Raw genomic sequence first — 21,309 nt, forward strand, 5'->3', positions numbered from 1 at the left:
ACACAGTGAGAGAAGAAGTCAATTGCTTCTAAGTAATACTCACATACTCAGAGGTAGCAAGAGTACTCTAAATCAATGCTTAACAAAGCAAAAGCCATTTTACCTTCAAATTGTAGCAAACAGTATTCATCAATGTGATTTATTACTTTATTTTTTCCGCCTCGAGATTGCACATGCACAGCATGAAGAAATTGCTTTGTAGTCCCATAATGAACCAGTTTATGCTCCATAGGATGGGTCCAAAATGGGGGGTCTGGGGGTGATTTGGTTTAAAACAGATCTAGTACAGAAACTTTTATATATCCAGGTCTGTCAAAATAATGGCTGTTTAATGGCAAGAAGAATCATCACTGGATTTATTCTTCTTCAATTATTGCTCCTTTAAGGAAAAATAATAATTATACAGATAATATATTTAGCTAAATCAGTCCTTTTGGAGTTTCAAAAATATTCACTCGTTGCTGCACCCAAACTCTGGAACACTCCTTCTCCTGTCCTTCTCCTTTATTTTTCTTGCACTTACATGCCATTTGTGAGCTCTACCTTTACAGGTGTTCAGTTAAGGAATACAACAATTTTGTTCATCAAACTTGAAGGTGTCATTTGCCATCAAAGGAAAAAGGCAGTATTGAGTTCAGTTGTATATTTTTATGGAATCATACATTCAGTTTCACAAGGGAATAAAAAATAATATTTGATATTTATGTAATCTCATAATTTTTATTTTACAAACATTGTAAGATGCATTTTATATATATATATATATATTGTGGGGGGGGGTATGTGTGGGTGCTGGAACTAACAACTTCTGACAATGGTTCAGCACTATATATATATAGTAATGTGCAAAATGATGAAATTTACAAAACTATTTATCTGAGCAGTACGTGTTTATTTGCTAAAAACAAACAAAAAACCACAAATAATGCCCAACTTTAAATAATAATAATAATAATAATAATAATAATCCAGTAAGTGTGATATTCTGTGTGTGAATGTGTTGGTTTATTCATTCATTCATTACCTGTAGCCCTTATCCAGTTCAGGGTCACGGTGGGTCCAGAGCCTGCCTGGAATCATTGGGCGCAAGGCGGGAATACACCCTGGGGGGGGGGCGCCAGCCTTTCACAGGGCAACACACACACTTACACATTCACTCACACACTCTCACCTACGGACACTTTTGAGTCGCCAATCCACCTACCAACATGTGTTTTTTAGACTGTGGGAGGAAACCGGAGCACCCAGAGGAAACCCACGCAGACACAGGGAGAACACACCACACTCCTCATAGACAGTCACCCGGAGAAAACCCACGCAGACACAGGGAGAACACACCACACTCCTCACAGACAGTCACCCGGAGGAAACCCACGCAGACACAGAGAGAACACACCACACTCCTCACAGACAGTCACCCGGAGGAAACCCACGCAGACACAAGGAGAACACAACACACTCCTCACAGACAGTCACCCGGAGGAAACCCATGTGGACACAGGCAGAACACACCACACTCCTCACAAACACTCACCCGGAGGAAACCCACACAGACACAGTTAGAAAACACCACACTCCTCACAGAAAGTCACACGGAGGAAACCCACGCGGACACAAGGAGAACACACCACACTCCTCACAGACAGTCACCTGGAGGAAACCCACGCAGACACAGGGAGAACACACCACACTCCTCACAAACAGTCACCCGGAGGAAACCCACACGGACACAGGGAGAACACACCACACTCCTCACAGACAGTCACCTGGAGGAAACCCATGCAGACACGGGGAGAACACATGAACTCGAACCCACAATCTCCAGGACCCTGGAGCTGTGTGTGTTGGTTTAACTTTTTCCAAATCTCTCCTCATGGCAGAACATGTTATTTGAGGTTATCATCCAATACCTAGTTTTACCTTTTAATAAATAATGATTTTAAAAAATGTGTGCTGTTGATTTAACAAATTCATGCGATCAAGAAGAATCTGAACAAAACATAGTTTTTCAAACTCACTCACACCAACTTTTTCATAGAAAAAATTATCTTATATGTTTTATGAGTTTTATTATTATTATTATTATTATTATTATTATTATTATTATTATTTATTGTGATTATAAATAACTTTATACAAGCACCACAGTTACTGAGAAGACATTAGTTTAAATATATATATAATTATCTTACTTGTCTAAGACTTCTGCACAGTACTTTATATCTGTCCATTCTCTCAGCTCCACTGACCATATAGGAGCACTTCGTAATTCAAAGCTGCAGTGACACTGACATGGTGTGTTCATGTGTGTTGCATTTGCACGAGTAGATCAGACACAGCAAGCCTACTGGAATTTTTAAACTCTTTCGTCTCAGTATCCACTCTTTTAGACAGACTCTTGTAGATATAAAGTCAGAGACTGTAGCTCATTTGTTACTGCATCATTTGTGTTTTCTATTCTCAGAGGTCAAGGGATTCTGTTCTTAGGATGCTATTGGCTGGATATTTTTGGTTGGTAGATGATTTAAAGTCCAACAGTGCCACAGAAGAATTTAAAAACTCTAAGAGCACTACTGTGTCTGATACATTTGTACAAACACAACACACACAAACACACCAAAATACCAATGTCTTTGTAGCATTCTATAGTAAGTTATATATAACTTGTATGTAAGTTATGCAGATCAATAAAAGGACTACAATAACTGCAGTGCTCAATGTATGGACTACAATCACTGCTGTCTTGTACTTTGAAGAACAGGGTGAAAAGAAGCTAGCAAGCATGCAGAGCAACAGATGGTGGAGTTTTACACTTCATCTTGAAATTGTGTTTTTGTTTTGTTTTGTTTTGTTTTGTTTTGTTTGGTATGTTTTCCCCCTATTTTACAAACTGAAAAAGGTATAATTTTCAGGTGTGTAATTCTGCAGGGACAGAGCAAAAGTGCGTGGTTAATAATGTCAGAAGATTTGCTCCTGGAAAGTTGATTTCTTCCTGTTGTTGCAGGAGTCCCCAGGTAGCAGTCAAGTTAAACTCATATATCACTATGATTAATGTCCCACACACTGGAGCCTGCTGAATTAGCCTGAAAGTGAGGAGACTAATGTAGGCTTCACTCTTTAAGCAGACCTATCATAAGCAGGCCTTGTTATTGAGCTGAGTGTAAAGTTGTAGATTCCTTTACATGCACATCTACACAAATATCAGTGCACAGGAACTGACTACGCTTGCTTTAGGGTATTTTCTTCAGGGTGGGTTTTTTGCCTTCGTGCTCATCAGTGACTAAGCCTGCACTTCTATTTTTTTCTCATGATAGAGTGAGTTTCTCATCCTCTGGAGGGGATCAGGGTTTTGTTCTGAGGGTCTCGCGGGAGCGTGCGTCATCTCCCCGCGGAGAGACGGACTGCAAAGTCCCCTAAAGCAGCTTTCTGTGATGAAGTAAAAGATCAGAGCGCGTGCGCTGCGGATTGACGACGGTGAAACAAGTAGCCCGGCCGCTGAATGCGCGTGCACGGCGCTGGCTGCTGGAAACCAGGCCGTTAGAAAAACGCAAGAGGTGACGACCTGCACGACAGGTCTGGAGAGCGCGTCATTAAAACGCACACACGCAAACGAAACGGACACCAGAGCCTCACGAAGCTCCCAAAGCTGCTTTAAGGTGGGAGAGGGGAGGGAGGGAGAAGCTCGAGCAGCTCAGGGGGGCTCACAGGAATTCCTTCTCGCTTTAATTGCTTTAGAAACGGTTCCCACAAAGACACACTGCCCAGATTTGCCTCCCATTTAACTTCTTATTTCCATCGGTTCACAAGTTAATCCGATTTTTGCTTCCAGACTTTAATGCGCAGAGATACAGCGCATGCACAAAAGACAAGCAGGAGGCATGGGCTCCAAAACTTTCATCACTAAAGTTCCTCATGCTGCTCAGATTCACATTACTATTATTATTATTATTATTAGTAGTAGTATTATTATTATTATTATTATTATTATTATTATTATTATTATTATTATTATTATTATTATTATTATTATGGTTGCTGTAGTTGTTTTTTATGTTCAATATATGACAATCATATTTAGGTTAATTATTTAGCTGCATTAAGAGTAGTAGTTATCTTTAGGCCATTATTAATATTATTCTTCATAGCAGTAGTAGCACTATGAATAAAAATGTGTAGTCTGTTGTTTAAAATAGTTCTATCTTCAGAAAGTGTTCTTCTATAGGCTGGACATAGCAAACTTACAACACATTCTCTCTAAAGAACTTTCATCATGCACATGGGGCTGTGAAGCAGTATTAGGCATATTTAGTATTAAACATATTGATATTATTATTAGTAGTAGAAGTAGCAGCAGCAGAAATAGAAATAGCTTCTTTATTATTAGTCAATAATGCTATTGTTTTCTTGTTTGGGTTTACGATTAAAGATGTCCAGTCCATACTACCTCCAAGAGTATTCATAATTCATGGATTATGACCTGAGTTCAGAGTAGTGCCTCCTCCAAACTTTTATTTACAACATGGAGCAGAGAATTGAAAGTGCACCCATGTGAGATGAAGACTATCTGCGCCTATCTCCTGCAGAAAGTGCAAAATATGTGAGCTTTACATTTAAAAAGGCTACTTCTGCTGGCCTTAATATCAGCGTAAACGGTTTTTCTGTGGAAGAAGAAATCTTTTCTCAAAAACCTTGAAGAAGAGAAGGGCATTATTGTTTTAATCCTCTTACCACCCATCATTTTTAGACAGATTTTTTAGGCTGAGATGGCGTCTTGTCTCCTCAATCCTAACCCTAAATCCTCTGAGAGAGAGTGTAAAGGACTGCCATCCATATACCAGACTCCTTCTCTCTGGCCTCTCTCTCTCCCTCTCTCTCTCTTTCACACACACACAAACAAACACACACACACACACACAGAGAGAGAGAGAGAGAGAGAGAGAGAGAGAGAGAATGTTTGTGAGTGAGTGAGTGAGTGAGTAATGTGAACTCTCAAACTTAAAGAACAGGTTTACTCTTCTTTCAACCCACTGCTTATTCAAAGTTGTTGTTTCCCTTTATTTGTAAAGGAAAACAGTCCATCAGTTCCAGAACTGAGAGACTCACTGAGCTTTAAACCCCATCCAGTGACCCAAACACTTAAACCTCCCACAAACCCCAAAAAGCTTCTTTTCCAAAACTCACTGTAGTCTCAGTATCTGTAGATGCTCTATCCCACTCTGATACACATAAATGCACACATACACACATAATACACAGTTTCCATTAATCTCCTGCCCATGTTTTGTTGTTTCTATTCTGTATGTTAGAAGCTACCAAAAAGAAATGAAGATACAGAGATACTGCACTGATACCAAGTACAGTGTGCTGTACTGAAACATTGTACTTAAGTTGTGTGCTGATTGACTGTGAAATGCTGAACTGAAACACTGCAATTATGTATTGCGCATCTGTACTGAAACATATTGCACAGAAAGTAATTGATATGTTATATTGCTTTACTGAAATGCTCTACACTAATAATAATAATAATAAGAAGAAGAAGAAGAAGAAGAATGCTACACAGCACAGTGCACTATTGAAATGTAGTGTACTGAAATTAAGTGGGTTTTTTTCCTGACATGAAGTGCTGTACTAAAATGGAGTGATTTATTGAATTGAAGTGATGTTCTACAATCAAACTTTCTGATGCATCTACTGAAGACTGTACTGAAAACAACCGTGGCACTAAAGCATTACATTCACTGCTGTACTGAAATGAATCACTGTATACTGAACAATCTGGATTTAAGGGCCGTGCACATATATGTTGTACAGCAGCATTTTACTAAAACCTATGTTTAAATACCAAAGTGATAAATCTGTAATGCCTGTAACTTTAGAGCAGTTAAGACTGCTGTGCTGAAACCCTGATTACCATAATTAGATATTGTACTGATTTTAATAAGGCTTGTGTGTAACGGATGTACTGAAATCATTAAAAAAATATTGTAATAAATGTGAGATATCGATATCTTTTACTGTATGATGGTATAGTTGTTGGCTCTTTAATAGCTGCTGATGGGGAGGGGGGAGAAGGACAGGGTGGGTACTGAGAGGGGCTGCACCGCGTGCCTGATCACACATGGACTTCCACAGTTTTCAGCGCTCCCACCAACATTAACCTGCTCCTGCCTGATCAAACACAAGCTCCACACACTCTTCACATTTACTCACACACTCAGAGGAGACGCGAGCTGCGATAAAACACAGCAGGTAAGTTCTACTGCATCAACGTTTAGAGCCATTTTTATCTTTCGCTGTCAACGATACAGCATGTTTCATCTATGAATGTGTGCTGTTTAGATTTGTTTTAATTTGGTTGAGTAGATTTTCTACCGTGGCCTGCTGAGAGTTGAAAGTCTAAGCATCCCGGACAAGTTCGTTGTGGAAGTATTTTCCCGATGGGTTTGGCTGCATGTATTGGAAACTTGTTTCTGGAGAACCACACCTGCAACTTTCTGTCTTATCTTTAACAATTTGCCTAGATTGTGGTTTCTATTGTACTTTTTTAAATTAAGGATTAACATTTGTTAGATTTGTTTGTTAATGACCTGTAGTGTATGTACCGTTTGGTGTTTTTGACGCACACGACGCTCTAAATTCCATACGGAGTACTATTTGCATACACGATATATAAATATATTCCTTTAAACCCTGGATATAATGTTTAATTAAAAATCTAATGGTAATAAAGTAACCCAGTGCTCCAGGATTTTTCTACACAAACACTTTGTGTCTGACCATTTTATGAGCATCTTATCAAATCAGAATTAAAAGCCACACTAACCTATTAATAATATTAGAGTTGTACACAAAATATCTGTTTTAATATCTGTCTATATTTAAAGATCATCACTTAAAATAAGCCACCGTTTGTTACTGTAGCGATTTAAACGAAATATAAGACTGTAGTTATTATTATTATTATTATTATTAATATTAATATTATTATTGAAAAGGGAAAAATCACTTTAAAATATATTCAACTGCATATGTTAACTTAAATTAAAACAAGTGAATGATTAAATCAGGTTTACCCAACTCAGATTGCAGTGTTCGGACGTCAACTAGCTAAAGTCATTATATTAAATTAACATATTAATATTATATTTTGTATTATTATTATAAAAATTTATATTATAATTATTTGTATTAGTAGTATTACTATTAACATAATGCTACTAATAATATTACCCTCAGAATAAAATCGCTATATTTGTACCCTCAAAATTACGTCTTCAGTACCTTATAGGGAAATTATTGCATCATATTCTACTTGTAGATTTAAGTGGCACTGAGTTTATATTTTCCATTTAAACTCCAGAGTTTGTAGTTAGTTTGTCTATTTAACATTTCTGTCATGCAGTGTTAAATGTTTAACTACTTTCATGAAAAGAGAATGTAATGTACCTGTTTGTACATTTAGGTATCCAGAAAAACCTCTACAGTACTGACTTACTGACTACGTTCTTTTTTTTTTTTTTTTTTGACAGGGTAGTAATCTCGTGTTTGATCCCATGCGCTGTGTGTGTTTGTGTTCTGATTTGATGATTGATGTTTTCGTAAAATGAGCAGTTTCTTATACGTCACGAATTAACGTTTTAGGAAAAAACATAATCAGCGAATGGGTTTTACGTGACATTTTAAAAGACAGATAAAATAATGACACGCTTGTTAACGGCTGTGAAATTTAAACAGATGAAACAAATCAGTTATCAGTAAGACTGCCGTCCTCGGTCTGCTTTTTCTTTACTCATCGCGCGATTTCTCTTACGTCTGGATTAAAATATAACAGCACTCACACACACTTACACACCTTACAATTACAGGTAAGAGTGGACACTTTAAAAACCGACAATTTAAAGGAGTCATAGCCCTCACTTATTCTTATTAACGGAAATATGAATAATTAATATTTTATCTAAAGATGTATTTTCCCATTCGTCGGGACAAAACCTTCATATACCCATTTTTGTTTATATTTCCCGTTTTCCTCTTTTCGGGCATAGAAACAGTCCAAATGATAGAAAGAACAATTCCTGCTCCAATAACTCGTTTATAAGCTTTTTTCCCCGTCTACTGTGACTTTATTTGCCTGATGGCAATGTTATTCAGTCACACTTTAAGAAATATGTGAAAATGAAGGAAAAACTATTATTTTCACGCAGTTTGCCATGCATTCAATTATGTTTTGTGAGGACTGTTATAAAATCTATAAGGGTAAAACAGTAAAAAAAATGCGCAAAACCAGTTAAAGACTGTGTTATTCCTACAATACAGTACAGGGATTCGTAAAGTAACTAATTACATTTACACGCACTAAACTAAAATAATGACGGAATTATTGTATTTTAAAATACCCATGTTTTAAAAAAAGTAAATTACTGAAATATACTTTTTTTTAAATGTAGTTATTAGTATTTAGGGTTTTTTGTTTGTTTGTTTTGCTTTGTTTTGTTTATGTTTTTTGTTTTTTTGTAAGTGACAGTACTTACAAAATCAACTAGACTGAGGTGATTCTATCCATCTCTGAACAAATTAAACACCTAAGGTGTTGACTTAATATTCTTTTAAATATATCCAAATAAAAATAAATATTTCTAAAATATTCTAAAAGCTAATGGCCAGGACTATTTGCTTTGTACCATAATGCTTACTGAACTAAAAAGCCAGGGTAAGAACCCTCTAATAGTTAATATAACAAAACAACATCAGTATTCCCTTTGAGAATTTCAGAATGATTCATTATTTAGTTGTTAAATATATTACTCAGAAAAACAGGACATATTCAGCAACAGGACATATTCACTATCAAATATTAGCACAAATGAACCTGTAATCATTCAAAAAAAATAAAAATATTAGCCACTATCAATTACTTAATAACTACTAAATTTTAAGTAAGTATCATGAATTATTTTAAAAGTACAAAGAAATGTTCAGCTGAGTGTTCAACTGTAGAAAAATTATTTGGGGAGTGGGATATTCATTTTCTGTGTTATATGTGTTCATGTTTGTCTTAGATCCCCAACACAAAATTACACTTTAACCTGGTTTGTTTACAGCTTTATAACTTTTCTCTCTCTGTCCTTAGCTGACATCCACCATGCAGCATTATGGAGTGAATGGTTACTCTCTTCATGCTATGAACTCTCTCAGTGCCATGTACAACCTTCACCAGCAGGCCGCCCAGCAGGCTCAGCAGGCTCCAGACTACAGGCCCTCTGTCCATGCACTCACCCTGGCTGAGAGACTGGCCGGTAAGAGTGCTTCTGCTTCAACAAGAAGCCTGAAGTTAGTTCAGAATATCTGCAGACAATAAAGTTATAGTTTGACAAGCTGTCACATATAAATCTTTTTTCTCTCTTACTCTACAAAGATCAGAAAAGTCTGAAATACGGTTCTTTAATTTTGCACTGGAGCAACTAACTCTGCCTTAGTTTTTAATATATCTTAGTAATGAGGTTTCTAACACTGTAAGACAAACTATATTTGAGATGATCAAATATGCAATATGGAATTTTACCATGAATATATCATAAAAAATATTTATGAAAAAAAAAACTTATCCATTTTTAAATAAAGGGCATCTGATTCAACTTGAATTCCTTGATTGTTTCTGTTGTGGACACCACCACACTAATTTATGTAAGAATATAACTGAAACTAGCTTAGTTCCCCTCGATTAAGCCTGAATTATATCATCATCAAATCAAAATCCAATCAAATCAAATTCATTTGTATAGCTCTTTTTATTGTCACAAAGCAGCTTCACGGAATTCCGCTAAGACAAAGTTTTGACATGAAATGTAAAAATGTAAAGAATACAAAAAATCGTCAGGTGAGCAAGCCAGGGGAGAAAAACTCCCTCAGCTGAGGAAGAAACCTTGGGAAGAACCAAGGCTCACAAGGGGTGACCTGTCCTCTGGTCAAATCTATCATATCTCTAGTGCAAAAATAAAGAAGCAAACTTTAGACACCAATCAGGGGTACGTTTCCCAAAAGCATAGTTTCTAAATTACATTAGTTTAATAATGCAGTTGTGATGCCAGTTTAACACTGTCGACATATATATATATATATATATATATATATATATATATATATATATATATATATATATATATAGATACAGATTTCCCACCTGCTCTAAACTGTTTAATTACTACAGGACTCACTCAGGGGTAAAAACTTTAAACAAAGCATGAAAAAACAGGGTATAACTGGCATTTTAATGTACCATTTGTGTGTGTGTGTGTGTGTGTATAAAAAGATGTAATCAAGTTGGTATATACTACTAATATATATTAGAAGAGGCCACATAGAATACTTTACAGTACTTTATTCATTCATTCATTCATTCATTGTCTGTAAACACCGATTCAGGGAGGGGTCGATGGGTCGGGATACAGTACTTTAGAGAATCAAATTTTTATCAATGAGAGCTTCAGTTGTGATTATAAAAATGATACAGTAAACACACATGGGTCTCGAACCCACCTGTGTGCGATACAGAAAGGTGGAGTTTCTAAGTTCTCAAATATATATATGTTTTTACAACGTTCATTGTTATTTATTTATTATATATATATATATATATATATATATATATATATATATATATATATATATATATATATATATATACACAAACCGGATTCCAAAAAAGTTGGGACACTAAACAAATGGTGAATAAAAACTGAATGCAATTATGTGGAGGTGTCTTTCAAAATTTCATGGCGTCAACAAATCCCAAAAAGTTGGGACAAGGCCATTTTTTAACACTGTGTGGCATCCCCCCTTCTTCTTACAACACTCAACAGACGTCTGGGGACAGAGGAGACCAGTTTCTCAAATTTAGAAATAGGAATGCTCTCGCATTGATGTCTAATACAGGCCTCTAACTGTTCAATCGTCTTGGGCCTTTTTGTCGCACCTTCCTCATATGATGTGCCAAATGTTCTCTATAGGTGAAAGATCTGGACTGCAGGCTGGCCATTTCAGTACCCGGATCCTACTCCTACGTAGCCATGATGTTGTGATTGCTGCAGAATCTGGCATTATCTTGTTGAAAAATGCAGGGTCTTCACTGAAAGAGATGACGTCTAGATGGGAGCATAAGTTGTTCTAGAACCTGAACATAGTTCTCTGCATTAATGGTGCTTTTCCAGACATGCAAGCTGCCCAAGCAACAAGCACTCATGCAACCCCATACCATCAGTGATGCAGGCTTCTGAACGGAGCGTTGATAACAACTTGGGTTATCCTTGTCCTCTCTGGTCCGGATGACATGGAGTCTCAGTGTTCCATAAAGAACTTCAAATCATGACTCATCTGACCACAGAACAGTCTTCCATTTTGCCACACTCCATTTTAAAAAACCCTGGCCCCGGGCAAACGTCTGAGCTTGTGGAGCTTGCTTAGAAATGGCTTCCTCTTTGCACTGTAGAGTTTCAGCTGGCAACGGCGGATGGTACGGTGGATTGTGTTCACTGACGATGTTTTCTGGAAGTATTCCTGAGCCCATTGTGTTATTTCCTTGACAGTGCCATTCCTGTTTGAGGTGCAGTGACGTTTAAGGGTCCGGAGATCACGAGCATCCAGTAGGGTTTTACGTCTTGACCCTTACGCACAGCAATTGTTCCAGATTCTCTGAATCTTTTGATGATGGTATGCACGGTTGGTGATGATAACTTAAAAGTCTTTGCTATTTTATGCTGGGTAACACCATTCTGGTATTGCTGCACTATCTTTCTGCGCAACAATGGTGGAATTGGTGATCCTCTTACAATCTTGGCTTCAGAGAAACACTGACACTCCGAGAAGCTCTTTTTATACCCAATCATGTTGTCAATTGACCTAATTAGTGTTAATTGGTCTTCCAGCTGCTCGTTATATGCTCAATTTCCTTTTTCCAGCCACTTATTGCTATCTGTCCCAACTTTTTGGGGATTTGTTGACACTGTGAAATTTTGAATCAACATATTTTTCCTTTAAAATGTTAAATGTACTCAGATTAAACTTTTGATCTGTCATCTATGTTCTATTACGAATAAAATATTGACATTTGCCATCTCCACATCATTGCATTCAGTTTTTATTCACAATTTGTTTAGTATCCCAACTTTTTTGGAATCCGGTTTGTATATATATATATATGATGAACATTGTAAAAACAATGAATTTTTTTGTTACAAAGTATTCTTTGCATATTGTTACTATCCATCTATCCATTATCTGTAAGCGCTTATCCAGTTCAGGGTCACTGTGGGTCCAGAGCCTACCTGGAATCATTGGGCACAAGGTGGGAAAACACCCTGGAGGTGGCGCCAGTCCTTCACAGGGCAACACACACACCGTGCCGCATTGTTACTACTATTAATTTATTTTTATTTTATTCTTACATATGCATTTATTTTTAATTCAAGTAACATTATTCGAGAGGCATTAATAACATGAAATGGCATTGCCATCTTACGTTCGGGGGACAGTGGCATCAATATCTTACGTACGGCTGACCAGGTGCATGATTAGGCCCTTGATACGGGGCTATAGCACCAGGTCTTTTCTCACAGCTTTGTATTATGAAGCGGAATCTGGCCTAATTATCGTTCTAATCCAGCCCACCAAAATATTCTAAAGAAAAATTTTGGTCAGGAGTCTGAGCCTTCCCAAGTTAGACCAGTCAGCCAGAGCAAATTCCCTGCAAGTGCGTGTTCACGTTCTCGGACACACTCTTCTTTCGGACTGTTTCGCACAAACTCACATCTCCGCGACTCAGATTCAGAGCTGGGCCGCAACGGAACATGATTAGGGGCCAACCGCCCGGTATATGAAGAATAAAAACCGTGTTCTGTTTGAAACCCATAGATATGGGAGGCGTTTCAATCTGTAATTCTGATATGAAACGGTTAAAACAAAGCTCCACAGCTCTTCTTCAACCAGAGGGAGTGGATAATACTCCATAGAACATGCTTCTCATTGGTCGTCACTTATTTAGCCAATCAGCAGCCAGAGTTAGCTGTCCATAATTTAGTGCTGCTTCCAATGGAGTCCAAGTCCCTCCTAGATAAACTGCACTGAAAAACAGTTTTAATCTTATTTTAGCCCATTTAATCCCAGATTTTTTCCAGGCATATACATATTCAATTCACATGTCATTATTAACCTTTTGAATTCATCAGTATTTTTTTTTACATTTTCAAGTAAGCACGGTGGCGCAGCAGGTAGTGTCGCAGTCACACAGCTCCAGGGGCCTGGAGGTTGTGGGTTCGATTCCCGTTCTGGGTGACTGTCTGTGAAGAGTTTGGTGTGTTCTCCCCGTGTCAGCGTGGGTTTCCTCCGGGTGCTCTGGTTCCTCCCACAGTCCAAACACCCGTTGGTAGGTGGATTGGCTACTCAAAAGTGTCCGTAGGTGTGAGTGAATGTCTGTGTTGCCCTGTGAAGGACTTGGCGCCCCCTCCAGGATGTATTCCCGCCTTGCGCCCAATGATTCCAGGTAGGCTCTGGACCCACCGCGACCCTGAATTGGATAAGCAGATAATGAATGAATGAATGAATTGTGACTGGTGGGACAATATGGTGCACATGCATTTAACATATTTGTCCTATGCAGTCATGTTCATTCTTGTATATCCTAGCCTAGTTCATATCCCATTTAAAAATTTGTGATGAGCAGACACCAGAATTTTTACAAGAATGCTCTATTATGATCTAGTATGACTATTTTAAACATCGAAAAAACCCTTATGAATACAGAAAGCAAAGATAATAGAACATCAAACATCAAAATTGTGTTATCCCACTGGTAACTATTGTTGCCATCAGCATGTTGACTCCTTCCATGACCACACTAAGCAAAGTTGAGTAAATGAAAATGCATATATCCACACTAGACACCTTAAAGATTTTATGTTTCAAAAATAATTGTCCCCTCTTTACGTTAACACACTTTATTAACATTTTCTTTGAGAGATTCGATGCAGCCATCCTCTTGTGGTGCAGCAAGGACATAAACAGTTCTGATCATGTGACAGTTCACTCTAAACATGTGACACTGCACATATTTCACTGAGACACTTTCTTTTTTATATATTTGCTCGAAAAACATTGATTTTCCACGAACATATTTAGAGCTACAAAATAAAATCAATTTTTACTGTCACTATTTTCACCGATGGGATTAACCGATGTTCTGTCAGAGATAGTCCGTTTGTTAAATATTAAACAATATTTGTTATAATGAATTGCACATGTTTATCTATTTTGTATGTTGAAATTGTTAAATCAGCATGCACCCTGTGGATAAATTGAAAAATTTAAGAGGAATTGCTGATATGTTACTGATTAAAGCTTTTGTGGTCCAGCCCACCTGACATTGAACTGAGTGTAATGTGGCCCTTTACCGACTGAGTTTGACACCCCTGGTTTAACTCAAAGTTAATTTACATGTGCAATCAACATATTCATTTATGCTGTTTTAGTAGAATTGTACTATTAAACCAAATCCCCTCATAGTAAGATCTAAATTCTTGCAGGGTTTGACCTTACAAACATCTGTTAAAGATTTCATAGAGCATTTATTCTTGGGGCTAAGCCATATATTCCATGCCACTTGTTTGGTTTTAAGGTTCGTTTTCTAGCACTTAAGACACCTAGGTTTCACAAGCACTTGGATGTTTATATAGGTACCTATCTAAAAGTAGGTGCCAATCATAAATGCTAGTAACGGACCTTAAAACTAAACAAGTGGCATGTTACAAAAATAGCTTACCATATTTGGACATAGCCCAATGTCACCGTATTCACAGTCCACTGAACTACACAGCAAATTCACCATTAGTGTAAAAATGTAACCTTGTCAACACTCTCTGTTAATTTAACACTAATAGTGTTGTGACATACATCACAGCCTTTACCTCTTCCCCAGGAGAAAATGGCAAATGTGCATTTGAATAGTTTTAAAATGCATGTTTTCTGTAAATAAAAGCCAAATATTATGATCAAATAAGTCAAAAACTGTTTAGATGTTATTTAATGATAAATCAATTTTTGAGGATATATATATACACAATAATATAACATTTACCTAAGACTTAACAAAAAAATAAGTGTAGTTTTAAATCAGATGAGGCAACATGGTATACTTTACAGTACTTTAGTGAATTAATTTTTCATCAATGAGAGTTTCAGTTGTCATTACAAAAACGATACAGTAAATACACTTGGGTCTCAAACCAACCACTGTGCAATACCGGGTTTTCACTTTTAACCCCACTGCGCCACCGAGGAATATATTTTATATTAATAATAAATGCGATGATTTTTTTTTGTTACAAAGTAATCTTTACCTATTATTACTGATATTTATTTTATTTCATTTTTAAATATGCATTTATTTTTAATTCAAGTATCGTTATTCTTTTTGCTGCTGGTTATATATTATTAAAATATGAATAATTAAAAAAAAAAATAAATTACCAACAAAAATCTAAATTATGTCATGTCATTAGGCCTAAATGTAAATTACTTGGTAACATAGGTACATTTATATTTGATTAGACAATATTTGTGTCATCATCTCTGTCTGTTATGTGATTTGCTTTCATACTGCATTGTCAAACCAGGAACAGGTAAATCTACTTAACAAAGTAAGCGACATTTTGGCCTAGCTATCAAAGCTGAAGTATTGTTCTTTAAATATATATTACAGAAAACTGACACTAACATCTAGTGTCCCAGATAAGAACATGTATGGGTTTCTTTTGCTTTACCAACAACCTTATGTGACTAACAAGATATTTTCAAATTTCTAATAGAAAGGATATAAGGCTAAAAGTTTTTGCATATATAAGAAAACTCTTGTCTCGAACCATTATGTCACAGAATTTCCCGCCATGAAAAACCCTTTGTGTGATGGGGCCAAGAATAAAACCAAATAAGATTTTTTAATAGACTTTTTCAGTTTAGCCTAAAGGGGTATACGTTTATAATTTAGTTAATTAAGTATTTTTAATTCTTAGTTAATGTTTTTATATTTACCCAGACAAATGTACAGTATATTTAGGAGTCTGTGTGTTCTGTCCTAACGGCTGGACATTTTCAGACATCATCCTGGAGGCTCGGTACGGTTCCCAGCACAGGAAACAGCGCCGCAGCCGCACAGCCTTCACAGCTCAGCAGCTGGAGGCTCTGGAGAAAACCTTCCAGAAAACACATTACCCTGATGTAGTGATGAGAGAGAGACTTGCTATGTGCACCAACCTGCCTGAGGCTCGAGTACAGGTATGCACACACACACACACACACACACACACACACACACACACACACACATACACACACACACACACACTATTACAGTTTCATCATCTTATATTTGTGATCTATCATTAAGAGTTTTGGCTTTAATCTTTGGCTTAAGTACTTTAACTCAGGCAGGAAATCAAACCTTACTCTTCTACCTGGAAAGGATCTATATTACCCTTTACACTACTCCAACAATATAACAGATGAGCAATGTTATTTTGATGACACAACCATGATGAAATATACAAATATATAATTTCTTCCTCTGCTAGGTGTGGTTTAAGAACAGAAGAGCAAAGTTCCGTAAGAAGCAGCGCAGTCTGCAAAAAGAACAGTTCCATAGACAGAAGGAGGCAGGGACTGATGCAAGCCAAGAGGCAGAGAAAGGAGAAGCTCCACCCACAACCACATCAGAAACCACATCTTCTTCCTTGGCAGAAGGAAGTCGATCCTCACTTCCTCCACCAGGTGACCTCATCGAGGAAGTGAATGTCACCTCACCTGAACAGTCAGGAGTAGAGTCAGGAGCAGAGGATCTAACTGACAGAGAGGATGAACCACCATGTTTTGGAGGGGGAGATGTCAAACCAGCAGGACCAGAGTTACCTGGAGAGATTTCACCTACTTGCAAGCCACTCAGTCCAAAATCAGGTATGTTTTTCAAAATTTCAACTGGTCTATATCACCAACATTTTAATACTTTTAAAACCAATATATTTTTACCAAAATGTATTATATATTAGGTGGCACAGTGGCACAACAGGTAGTGTTGCTGTCACACAGCTCCATGGTCCTGGAGATGTGGGTTCGAGCCCTGCTCCGGAAGACTGTCTGTGAGGAGATTGGCGTGTTCTTCCCTTGTCTGTGTGGGTTTCCCCAGGTGCTCGGGTTTCCTCCGGGTGCTCTGGTTTCCTGCAATGGTCCAAAACATACGTTGGTAGGTGGATCGGCTGCAAATTGGTCCAGCTTGATGAAGCCAACAAGACCACCTCATCCACAAAAAAGCAGCTATAGAAACCAGACTCCTGCTCTGTTTAGGGACTGGATAGCTTGTAGCAAAGAGCCCAGTACCCCATACTCCCAAGCCCTCTCTGGGGTCCCAAATTCTGCTTCCTTTGAGGATCTTCTCAATCCCACCAAAAAGTCTTCTACAAAGTATTCCTTCCACTGCCTAATGATGTCCCCAATCAAGATCAAAAACTCCCCACACCCACCATATACAGTGTTGGTGGAAAACTGCTTTCACCTCCTGAGTTGCCTGACAATTTGCCAGAATCTTCTCAGAGCTAACTGAAAGTTGCTTTCCATGTCCTCACTGAACCCGTGTTTTTGCCTCGGCAATAGCAGAAGCCACAATCCACTTGGTCCTTTGATTGGTGCCCATCAGCTGGCTCCGTAGTCCTTTGAGCCTGCCAGGCTCGATAGGACTCTTTCTTGAGCTTGACAGCCTCCCTCACCTGGGATTGCCACCACGACAGGCACCGACAACCATGCAGCCACAGGTCCATTTAAGCCCAATTTATACTTCTGCTCTGACTCGACACAGAGCCTACATTGTAGGCTACACAAGAGCCCTACACCGTTGCAAGCATTTATACTTCTGCATTGGTGTCTGCGACACTCTGCAATTACACAGCCACAAAAACAGTGCTGAATCTCAAACATCTTCCTTTACTCTATATGATTCACATGTTTTGGTGTAGTAGTATTAGTTTCATAAATCTGTAAAGTGCACTATTTAGGGAGTAGGTCATTCTTTGGGACAGAGCAGGGTTTACATGAGGTACCAGGAAAGAATCAAATACAATGCTGTCACGTTTTTCCCACATGATGCCGCTTTCTTATTGTGGTATTTTTTTTATCAGAGATGTCTGTATTTTTTCATACTTTTTATTCATCCCTGATGTCCAAGTCTGAGGAAATCTTTCGCTATGAATTTGCTGCTGCCAGTGTCTCTGTGCGTGGAGGAGACGAGTTCGTGCTTCTGTACTTTGGTTCAAACAATGTCAGTCTGACCACTGACTAATCACAGTCCTTGCAGTCTATGTCGACGTGACGTGTAGTTATATTTGTAGAGAGGTGTGCATTATGCTTTGCCATAGGCTACAGGGTAGGTTTCGTGTCGGCACGTTGCCTACAGTGTAGGGTAGATGCTGAAGTATAAATTGGGCTCAACCATGGAGGTCTGGAACATGGCTCATTCAGATTCAGATGTCACTAGACTCCCCCTGGATACAGTCAAAGCTCAGCCAGATGTGGCAGTTAAAGGTCTTTCTGACAGGTTGCTCTGCCAAACTTTACCAGTAAAGCCTCAGCACACATTTGGGCCTGCGAGGCCTGTCCGGGATTCTCCCCTGCCATCTGATCCAACTCACTACTTGGTGGTGATCAGTTGACAGCTCAGCACCACTCTTCACCAGAGTGCACAGAGCACTTTGCAGGTACAATGATACAAAGATATTAAGTCAATCATCGAAATGTGGCCTAGGGTATCCTGATGTACTTATGGACAACCTTGTGCTCGAACATGGATAAACTGTGACTGGCACAGAAATCCAATAACTGAACACCACTCGGGTTCAGATCAGGGGGGCCGTTTCTCCCAATCAAGCCCCCCAGGTCTCACTGTCATTACTCACGTGAACATTGAAGTCCCCCAGCAGGACAATAGACTACACAGCAGTTCAGAATACTTTCCAGCACCCCTCTAGGGTCCCCAAGAAAGCCATGTACTCTGAACTGCTGTTCAGTGCATTAGCACAAACAACAGTGAAAGCCTTTTCCCTCACCCGAAAATGCAGGGAAATTACCCTCTCTCCAACTGGGGTAAACCCCAATATACAGGCGTTGAGCCCGGGGGCTGTGTATAAGTCCACTCCAGAGTGAAATAGCATCCAGCCCCTCTCGCAGAGAATGGTTCCAGAGCCCATACTGTGTGTCAAGATGAGTCCAGCTACTTTCCCACAAGAGAGGTTACATTCCATGTTCCAAGAGCCAGTTTCAGTATCCGAGGATCAGAATGTCAGGGTCCTTCCCCTTGAACTGGGGCAAAAAATCAGCCCTGGCATTTTGGACCAGACCACCACATTCGATAAAGCACAACATTTCGGTCTCTTGAATGTGTATACCAACAGTGCAACTCTTTAAAACCACGTTGTTAAGTGGTGGCCTTACAAATACGCCTAGAATTGTTGGATTCTCTTGTAAAGAGGCACACAGTGGCATTGGCATAACATAAGCATAATGAAAACCTACATAAAAACTGCCTAACATTTTTCCAGCGCCAAAACATAGCTTAGACTTGGCCAAGCCTACTACTCACCCCACAAACAATAATTGTATAATAAGGCCTGCTGACTATTTAGTTCAGGATAGAAGACATATAAGTGTCACTGTCAGAACTATATACAGTATTTGCACATTATTGAAGTTTGAAGGATTTTTCAAATTTTGTCAAAATGCAAAACATATAAAAGAAGACATATATGAATTATTTGACATTTTTCCTCAGGTTTTAGATATGTAGCAGCTTTTCTGAGATTGTGATTATCTGAAATCACATGGCCATCAAGAATTGTCAGATTGAACTGAACTAATATGTAATAATGTTGAAAATCATTCCAAATGTGATTTTATACTGATTGTATCATTCCTTCTGTCTTCCCTCTTCCTTCTAGACTCCCCCATCAGCTCACCATCTCTGCCATCCTCCAGTGGGGTCACCAGCAGTGGTTTGAGTCAGAGTAACTCATATGCCTCGTCTCCACTCAGTCTGTTCCGTTTGCAGGAGCAGTTTCGACAGCATATGGCTGCCACCAACAACTTGGTCCACTACCCATCTTTTGACATGGCCTCACCCTCCTCCCTACCCTACCTGGGCATGAGTGTGAATATGACAGCTCCACTCGGGTCACTACAGTGTCAGTCCTATTATCAATCTTTGTCCCAGGCCCAGCAGATGTGGAGTGGCCCTTTACTCCAGGCCACAGGAACAATACCCAGCATCAACAGCAAAACCACCAGCATTGAAAACCTGCGCATGAGAGCCAAACAGCATGCAGCTTCACTGGGCCTGGACACTTTACCTAACTGACCACACAGTTTACAGACACTGAGACAACAGTGTACAGGAATCAAATGCTGCTTGACTGAAAGAAAGACTGGTTTCTGAGCTGCTGTGTTTTGAAACAAACCTCTAATCCTGGATATGCTCCTCCAGAGAATCTTTAAGATGCCAAACCTAGTAAATCATATCAGTACCAGAATTGAGTGAAGTACTGGCTTCTATAGTTGTTGCCACACTGGACGTTTGCTACTGGTTTCAGTCGGGTTGAGCAAAATTCAGGTGATTATGGGCAATCCTTATGTACTTTTGAAGAGAGCATGTAGTTCACTGAGCACAAAATGTTAGCTAGCTAGCTTGTTTTTTGTTTTTGTTTTTTTTGCCATTAGGAGCAACAGGCAACATTGTAGTCAGCAAGAACTCTTTCCACATAATGTTTTAAAATTAAAGTTCACTTAGCTGAATTCAGGACTAAGAAACATGGCTTCTGAAATTAGCATTTTTGTTTTTGTCAGTGTTAATGTTCTCTGTTTTTGTCCTCAAAGCAGTCTCACGCACTTTTGTAAACCAAATTGTTCTTTACCCTTTTTCATCTTGCAAGGACATTATAAAGTCACAATAAGTGAGAAAATATGATGCCTTGAACTTACTGGCTATCTCACAAATATATACCATGCAAACAAGCATGTTTTGTTAAATTTGTCAATTTAGTTTGAGTAGCTGTTTTATTAGTCATTTTGAAACTGTATTTATTAGACATACTTTCTTGAACATCATTTCAGTTAGCAAGTGTTAACTTACTTGTAGCATTACTTATATGTATGATAAATGGTGTAACAACCTTGTAATTCAGAGAATAAATTCAAACTTGGAAGACAACATATGCGGAACAATAGGTT

At 38.4% G+C, this 21,309-nt stretch overlaps 1 protein-coding gene across 1 annotated transcript; it reads left to right on the top strand.

Moving 5' to 3' along the window:
• Positions 1-9,145: 9,145 nt before the first annotated feature.
• On the top strand, positions 9,146-21,076 carry dmbx1b (diencephalon/mesencephalon homeobox 1b). Its single transcript, XM_066666542.1, has 4 exons — positions 9,146-9,299; positions 16,145-16,323; positions 16,620-16,998; positions 20,025-21,076. Exons 1-4 carry the CDS (start codon positions 9,146-9,148, stop codon positions 20,438-20,440), a joined length of 1,128 nt encoding a protein of 375 aa, XP_066522639.1. The 3' UTR covers positions 20,441-21,076.
• The last annotated feature ends 233 nt before the right edge of the window (positions 21,077-21,309 follow it).

Source organism: Hoplias malabaricus, chromosome 3 (assembly GCF_029633855.1).
Source record: "Hoplias malabaricus isolate fHopMal1 chromosome 3, fHopMal1.hap1, whole genome shotgun sequence".
Classification (NCBI taxonomy): Eukaryota; Metazoa; Chordata; class Actinopteri; order Characiformes; family Erythrinidae; genus Hoplias; species Hoplias malabaricus.

Excerpts from the sequence above, each read along its gene's own strand:
- dmbx1b (XM_066666542.1), top strand. The coding sequence starts at position 9,146 with ATGCAGCATTATGGAGTGAATGGTTACTCTCTTCATGCTATGAACTCT. Across the intron at positions 16,324-16,619 it reads TGCCTGAGGCTCGAGTACAG|GTGTGGTTTAAGAACAGAAG; the intron begins GTATGCACACAC and ends TTCCTCTGCTAG. Across the intron at positions 16,999-20,024 it reads GCCACTCAGTCCAAAATCAG|ACTCCCCCATCAGCTCACCA; the intron begins GTATGTTTTTCA and ends TCTTCCTTCTAG.